General features: G+C 43.7%; 1 protein-coding gene across 1 annotated transcript; it reads left to right on the top strand.

Moving 5' to 3' along the window:
• LOC117533930 (leucine-rich repeat neuronal protein 3-like) lies at positions 1-2,316 on the top strand (the record flags this gene model as incomplete). Its single annotated transcript, XM_034197968.1, is given in 2 exon segments — positions 1-213; positions 215-2,316. Coding segments are annotated over 2 exon segments (1,824 nt in total), but the record flags the coding sequence as incomplete, so codon positions are not given.
• Between the last annotated feature and the right edge of the window lie 5,825 nt (positions 2,317-8,141).

Genomic DNA, 8,141 nt, shown 5'->3' with positions numbered 1-8,141 from the left:
ACAACTTTGGATTATTTGGCCAATATCTCTGAAATCGACTTGTCTCAGAATAACATTTCCTCAGTGAGCGATGTTAGTCTGGGCTCTCTCCCCCGGCTGCTGTCGCTCCACATGGAGGAGAATTGGATCCAGGAGCTTTCTGACAGCTGCCTCTCTTCCTGGCCCAATCTCCAGGAGTTTTACATCAACCACAACCTGATTTTCTCGATCGCTCCCCAGAGCTTTCCAGGGTCTGAGCCGGCTGCTGAGGCTCCATCTCAATTCCAATCGCCTGACGAGTGTAAACAGCCAGTGGTTCCAGTATCTCCCCCACCTAGAGATCCTGATGCTGGGAGAGAACCCCATCATTCAGCTGTCAGACATGAACTTCAAACCCCTGGCGAACCTCCGAAGCCTCGTGCTCGCCAAGATGAATTTGACTGAAATGCCCGATAACGCTCTGGTTGGACTTGACAATTTGGAGAGCATCTCTTTCTTTGACAATTTGCTCAATTGTGTCCCCAGAGCGGCGCTGACTAAAGTCAAGAACTTAAAGTTTCTGGATTTGAATAAAAACCCGATTGAGAGGATCCAAAGAGGAGACTTCATGGACATGATGCATCTCAAGGAGCTGGGCATCAACAGCATGCCTGAGCTCGTGTCCATCGACAGTTTCGCGCTGAACAACCTGCCAGAGTTGACAAAAATCGAGGCCACCAACAATCCCCGTCTGTCCTACATACACCCGAAAGCTTTCCACAAACTCCCCAGGCTGGAGACCTTGATGCTGAACAGCAACGCTCTAAGTGCGATCCATCGAAGCACGGTTGAATCCCTCCCAAATCTGCGGGAGGTCAGTTTGCACAGCAACCCCATCCGATGCGACTGTGTCATTCGTTGGGTCAACATGAACCGGACCACCGTTCGATTCATGGAGCCCGACTCCCTATTCTGCGTGGAGCCTCCGGAGTACCAAGGCCAGCACGTCCGAAAGGTGCATTTCAGGGAGATGACGGAGATCTGCCTTCCTCTGATATCAACGAAGAGCATCCCGGATCACCTGGAAGTCGCTAAAGGGACTAAAGTGTCGCTGCACTGCCGGGCATTTGGAGAACCGGAGCCTGAGATCTTCTGGGTGACGCCAAAGGGTGACAAGGTCCTACCTGGAGGTGCGTCCGATAAATACTACATGCACCCCGAGGGAACCTTTGACCTCTACGATGCCACGGAGCAGGAAGCCGGATCGTACACCTGCGTCGCCCACAACCTCGTCGGGGCAGACCTGAAATCGGTGATGGTTTCGGTAGACGGATACATCGCAGAGCTTTCGAACCAACCTGTACACGTCTTTATCACATCGGTGCAGTCTCATTCTGTAAGGGTTTCCTGGGAGAGCACAGGGGGTTTGGTATCGCAACTAAAATGGTCTGTTTTAGCCGACAGTGTGATGCCGTTCACAGCCAGACTTCCTGCCGATGTCAGAGATTACCGCATCAAACAGTTGAAGCCTTCCACGTGTTACCAGGTTTGTGTGGAAGTACAGCCTGGATACAGCAGGGATTGTGTAAACGTGACCACGAAGGAGGCAGCGTTCCCAAGGAGGAAGACGGAGAGCTGGGACGGTCTGGTGATGGCTTCTTGTGCCGTGTTTTTCATCGTGGTTGCCGTGGCTTGCTCCTTGATGTATACGTCTCTGTACAGCCAAATGTTTTACAGGAAACTGATAGCAGATCCAGATGAAACGCTGCTTATTCCCAGCACTCAATCCTCTTCTTCTTCCTCTTTCCTGGAATCCTGTTCTGGGATCAAGGTGAGGGCCACTGCAATAGACTTACCGGACATGTAAGAAAACGTCCTTGTCTGTAAAAGCACTTTGGGATTAAGTGGAAAACGAGTGATTGACACGGGACAATGTCATTTATGGGCTCTCTTTTCAGGACTTTTGATGGGACATTTTGCACTGGATCTCAGCTTGGTGGCATCGGAGGAAATGTATTGATATTTACATAAATTGCTTAAAAGCAGAGACTATTTTGTATTTCCAACTTGTGTCGATATAACAAGCGTAATGAAGCAGATATCTTGACTATAATCTACATGGCTCCTGGTCATCGATGCAGTGCAACTGGAGTAAAGCACAGCAGAGGAACTGTTTAAAATACTTTGTCAGGACGGCTGTTATGTCTGGAAAAAAGCTTTTTCATGCTGTGTTTCATTAAATGGTGCCAAGCAAAGATTTATAATAGCAGAAGAAAAAAAAAAAACCTTGTTAGTCTTGTGTACAATTAAACCGACTGTAATGTAAACAATTTTATGAACAAATACATTTTTCATTAAACCTGTGTGGTGTCTAATACCTGCAATCTTTTCTCGTTAAATGTGGACAACAAAAGCCTTTTGAAATATGTGCATTGCCACAGAAAACAAACCGTTTTCTTTGAGATGCAAAAACACTCATTTGTATGGATGAGGCTCATAAATCTCGTCCCAATCAAACGGCAGCGGAGGTGTGAGGTCTGCTTTAGACAAACTCAATTACAGCAGCGACCCGCCAACACTGTTAGGGAAATGCAATGCAATTTCAAAGTGTGTGTGTGTGTGTGTGTGTGTGTGTGTGTGTGTGTGTGTGTGTGTGTGTGTGTGTGCGTGTGTGTGTGTGTGTGTGTGTGTGTGTGTGTGTGTGTGTAAAGAGCATCCCAGGCATTGACTTTGAATTGCATTATATTCCCTTTCATTAAAAATCCAATATGGATTTGCCAACACCAAGCTGAGCGAGGTGATGAATCGGCGTCACGCGCAAACTGATGGGAGGCATTCATCAACGAGACTCCGTCGTAGATCAAGCGAGTTTCAGCAGCCCGGACAGACCTTTTAGAGCGCGGCCATTTGTCACCGCCACAGGAGCTCAAATATGACCCATTAGAGGCAGGTAGTGAGTAGGTCAGCAAGAACGTGTGACCCTGCAGAGACACCGCCGCCACCGAGGAACAGCTCAGCAAGTATCGGCTCGTTTGGGAGAGGGAGACGAATGGACCACGAAAAACCAGGACAAAGTAGTTTAAGTCCCGAAAAGGAACAGAGCAGTGATTTCAACCTTTTTTCACTGCACCCCAAAAGAGCAAGATCTATCTAATGTTAAATAAGATTATTTTGGAGGCTTACTCGCAACATGTCAAGTGTTTCCTGAGGATAGTGCTAAAGACAAATGTAGTAGGGTTATAACAATGTTTAATTATCCGAGGAGCAAGAATGCTCTCAATGCAAACAAACAATTTGATTATCTTAAAAGATGGTAAAATGACTGCACTTATATATCTCTTTATCAGGTCTTCTCGACCCCTCTTTACATACTACGAGTCACACACACACAGTATCTTGCCCAAGGCCACATCGACATGTATAATTTTTGTAAAAAGAGAAATCATGGCACACCCACAACGGTGTTACGGCCCGTCCACACAGCGGCGTGCGTTGAAGCTTCCAACGCTTCTGCCCATTCACTTTGAATGGGGTGACGTCACTTTTAGCCGAACTGCATCGTGGGAAGCGACGCGGAGCGTTGCTGGCGTGGCTCGCTGCAAAAGTTGAGCAATGTTCAACTTTTGACGCCTCGGCAGAAGCGTCAGCCAATCGAATCATATGCCAGTACAAGCTCTAGCCAATCAAACCGCTGCTTGTGTGTCAGGGGCGGGAGATTCATGTGATTGGTTGTTGGTCGAGTGTCAGACACGCCCGCCGGCAAGCGTCAACGCACGCCGCTGTGTGGATGGGCCGTTAGACATAACCTGCTGTTATGCAAAAACCACAATCAAAGACAAAGTGTACAGCCATACTGGGATGTCTGTAACGAGACGAGATCAATTAACAGGGAAAACTATCCAATAGTTAGTGCAGGTATTTCATTCTGAACCAAAGTCTTTATATAATAGTTGTATCCACGTCAGTATTCTGAGAAAAACAACTTTTCAAAGACAGTAAATCATCTAATCAAGTGTTTCGACCAAATCTAACCACAAGTCTCTCCCAGTTGGACCGATCCAATAAACAAAAGTCATTTTGCACAGGAAGCCGTTAATATCCCCGCCATCGACGCCATTCATCACGGAGGTAAACGAGGGGCTGCTGAACAGTACAGATGGTGGTGATAATAAAGATTCAGGGTGTCATATTGAGGATGTGTGTGTTTAATCACTGCGTCCTTCAGCAAACAGCCAATCAGAGGTGGGCGTTGCTCGTCATGATTAACTGATGATTTTCCTCACAGAAACAAAACCTACTCGTTAATAGCGAAGACGACGAGGGAAGACATACGATCTACTTTGAGACTGGAGGAGGACATCTGTGGCGAGACGTGGAGAATTAACCGGCCATTTCTGCACATCACTCACTGGATAATTAGTCATTGCTATCAGCGGAGAGATGGAAACATACTTCATTTATTCAAGGACAGAAACAGAAGTGCAGTCGTGAAGCTCTGATGCTTCATTTGGGACTTTCTTCTTTCCCTTTTTCACATTTGAGAGGGAAGTAAGTGGAGATTTAGCAACGGTTTGTTTATGTTTGACAGTATTTTCATGTTGATTTCCTGCATTTTGTTAAAACCTGGCCCTTAAAAACACTACAATATTACTAACATCCTTCTTTATTCTGCCCTTCCTTGTATGTAGTGTCTCTACTTTAAAGAGTCCTCTCCTGCTGATGTTCAGGTGTATATCAGTATGTAGTGTCTCTACTTTAAAGAGTCCTCTCCTGCTGATGTTCAGGTGTATATCAGTATGTAGTGTCTCTACTTTAAAGAGTTCTCTCCTGCTGATGTTCAGGTGTATATCAGCATGTAGTGTCTCTACTTTAAAGAGTCCTCTCCTGCTGATGTTCAGGTGTATATCAGTATGTAGTGTCTCTACTTTAAAGAGTCCTCTCCTGCTGATATTCAGGTGTATATCAGTATGTAGTGTCTCTACTTTAAAGAGTCCTCTCCTGCTGATGTTCAGGTGTATATCAGTATGTAGTGTCTCTACTTTAAAGAGTCTTCTCCTGCTGATGTTCAGGTGTATATCAGTATGTAGTGTCTCTACTTTAAAGAGTTCTCTCCTGCTGATGTTCAGGTGTATATCAGTATGTAGTGTCTCTACTTTAAAGAGTCCTCTCCTGCTGATGTTCAGGTGTATATCAGTATGTAGTGTCTCTACTTTAAAGAGTCCTCTCCTCTGATGTTCAGGTGTATATCAGTATGTAGTGTCTCTACTTTAAAGAGTCCTCTCCTGCTGATGTTCAGGTGTATATCAGTATGTAGTGTCTCTACTTTAAAGAGTCCTCTCCTGCTGATGTTCAGGTGTATATCAGTATGTAGTGTCTCTACTTTAAAGAGTTCTCTCCTGCTGATGTTCAGGTGTATATCAGCATGTAGTGTCTCTACTTTAAAGAGTCCTCTCCTGCTGATGTTCAGGTGTATATCAGTATGTAGTGTCTCTACTTTAAAGAGTCCTCTCCTGCTGATATTCAGGTGTATATCAGTATGTAGTGTCTCTACTTTAAAGAGTCCTCTCCTGCTGATGTTCAGGTGTATATCAGTATGTAGTGTCTCTACTTTAAAGAGTCTTCTCCTGCTGATGTTCAGGTGTATATCAGTATGTAGTGTCTCTACTTTAAAGAGTTCTCTCCTGCTGATGTTCAGGTGTATATCAGTATGTAGTGTCTCTACTTTAAAGAGTCCTCTCCTGCTGATGTTCAGGTGTATATCAGTATGTAGTGTCTCTACTTTAAAGAGTCCTCTCCTCTGATGTTCAGGTGTATATCAGTATGTAGTGTCTCTACTTTAAAGAGTCCTCTCCTGCTGATGTTCAGGTGTATATCAGTATGTAGTGTCTCTACTTTAAAGAGTCCTCTCCTGCTGATGTTCAGGTGTATATCAGTATGTAGTGTCTCTACTTTAAAGAGTCCTCTCCTGCTGATGTTCAGGTGTATATCAGCATGTAGTGTCTCTACTTTAAAGAGTCCTCTCCTGCTGATGTTCAGGTGTATATCAGTATGTAGTGTCTCTACTTTAAAGAGTCCTCTCCTGCTGATATTCAGGTGTATATCAGTATGTAGTGTCTCTACTTTAAAGAGTTCTCTCCTGCTGATGTTCAGGTGTATATCAGCATGTAGTGTCTCTACTTTAAAGAGTCCTCTCCTGCTGATGTTCAGGTGTATATCAGTATGTAATGTCTCTACTTTAAAGAGTCCTCTCCTGCTGATATTCAGGTGTATATCAGTATGTAGTGTCTCTACTTTAAAGAGTTCTCTCCTGCTGATGTTCAGGTGTATATCAGTATGTAGTGTCTCTACTTTAAAGAGTCTTCTCCTGCTGATGTTCAGGTGTATATCAGTATGTAGTGTCTCTACTTTAAAGAGTTCTCTCCTGCTGATGTTCAGGTGTATATCAGTATGTAGTGTCTCTACTTTAAAGAGTCCTCTCCTGCTGATGTTCAGGTGTATATCAGTATTAGTGTCTCTACTTTAAAGAGTCCTCTCCTGCTGATGTTCAGGTGTATATCAGTATGTAGTGTCTCTACTTTAAAGAGTCCTCTCCTGCTGATGTTCAGGTGTATATCAGTATGTAGTGTCTCTACTTTAAAGAGTCCTCTCCTGCTGATGTTCAGGTGTATATCAGTATGTAGTGTCTCTACTTTAAAGAGTCCTCTCCTGCTGATGTTCAGGTGTATATCAGTATGTAGAGTCTCTACTTTAAAGAGTCCTCTCCTGCTGATGTTCAGGTGTATATCAGTATGTAGTGTCTCTACTTTAAAGAGTCCTCTCCTGCTGATGTTCAGGTGTATATCAGTATGTAGTGTCTCTACTTTAAAGAGTCCTCTCCTGCTGATGTTCAGGTGTATATCAGTATGTAGTGTCTCTACTTTAAAGAGTCCTCTCCTGCTGATGTTCAGGTGTATATCAGTATGTAGTGTCTCTACTTTAAAGAGTCCTCTCCTGCTGATGTTCAGGTGTATATCAGTATGTAGTGTGTCTACTTTAAAGAGTCCTCTCCTGCTGATGTTCAGGTGTATATCAGTATGTAGTGTCTCTACTTTAAAGAGTCCTCTCCTGCTGATGTTCAGGTGTATATCAGTATGCAGTGTCTCTACTTTAAAGAGTCCTCTCCTGCTGATGTTCAGGTGTATATCAGTATGTAGTGTCTCTACTTTAAAGAGTCCTCTCCTGCTGATGTTCAGGTGTATATCAGTATGTAGTGTCTCTACTTTAAAGAGTCCTCTCCTGCTGATGTTCAGGTGTATATCAGTATGTATAGTCTCTACTTTAAAGAGTCCTCTCTAGCTGATGTTCAGGTGTATATCAGTATGTAGTGTCTCTACTTTAAAGAGTCCTCTCCTGCTGATGTTCAGGTGTATATCAGTATGCAGTGTCTCTACTTTAAAGAGTCCTCTCCTGCTGATGTTCAGGTGTATATCAGTATGTAGTGTCTCTACTTTAAAGAGTCCTCTCCTGCTGATGTTCAGGTGTATATCAGTATGTAGTGTCTCTACTTTAAAGAGTCCTCTCCTGCTGATGTTCAGGTGTATATCAGTATGTAGTGTGTCTACTTTAAAGAGTCCTCTCCTGCTGATGTTCAGGTGTATATCAGTATGTAGAGTCTCTACTTTAAAGAGTCCTCTCCTGCTGATGTTCAGGTGTATATCAGTATGTAGTGTCTCTACTTTAAAGAGTCCTCTCCTCTGATGTTCAGGTGTATATCAGTATGTAGTGTCTCTACTTTAAAGAGTCCTCTCCTGCTGATGTTCAGGTGTATATCAGTATGTAGTGTGTCTACTTTAAAGAGTCCTCTCCTGCTGATGTTCAGGTGTATATCAGTATGTAGAGTCTCTACTTTAAAGAGTCCTCTCTAGCTGATGTTCAGGTGTATATCAGTATGTAGTGTCTCTACTTTAAAGAGTCCTCTCCTGCTGATGTTCAGGTGTATATCAGTATGGAGTGTCTCTACTTTAAAGAGTCCTCTCCTGCTGATGTTCAGGTGTATATCAGTATGTAGTGTCTCTACTTTAAAGAGTCCTCTCCTGCTGATGTTCAGGTGTATATCAGTATGTAGTGTCTCTACTTTAAAGAGTCCTCTCCTGCTGATGTTCAGGTGTATATCAGTATGTAGTGTCTCTACTTTAAAGAGTCCT

The sequence above is a fragment of the Gymnodraco acuticeps genome, unplaced genomic scaffold, assembly GCF_902827175.1.
Source record: "Gymnodraco acuticeps unplaced genomic scaffold, fGymAcu1.1, whole genome shotgun sequence".
In the NCBI taxonomy this organism is placed as follows: Eukaryota; Metazoa; Chordata; class Actinopteri; order Perciformes; family Bathydraconidae; genus Gymnodraco; species Gymnodraco acuticeps.
Note: the sequence above shows the minus strand (reverse complement) of the source record. Positions and strands in the feature narration are given on the sequence as shown.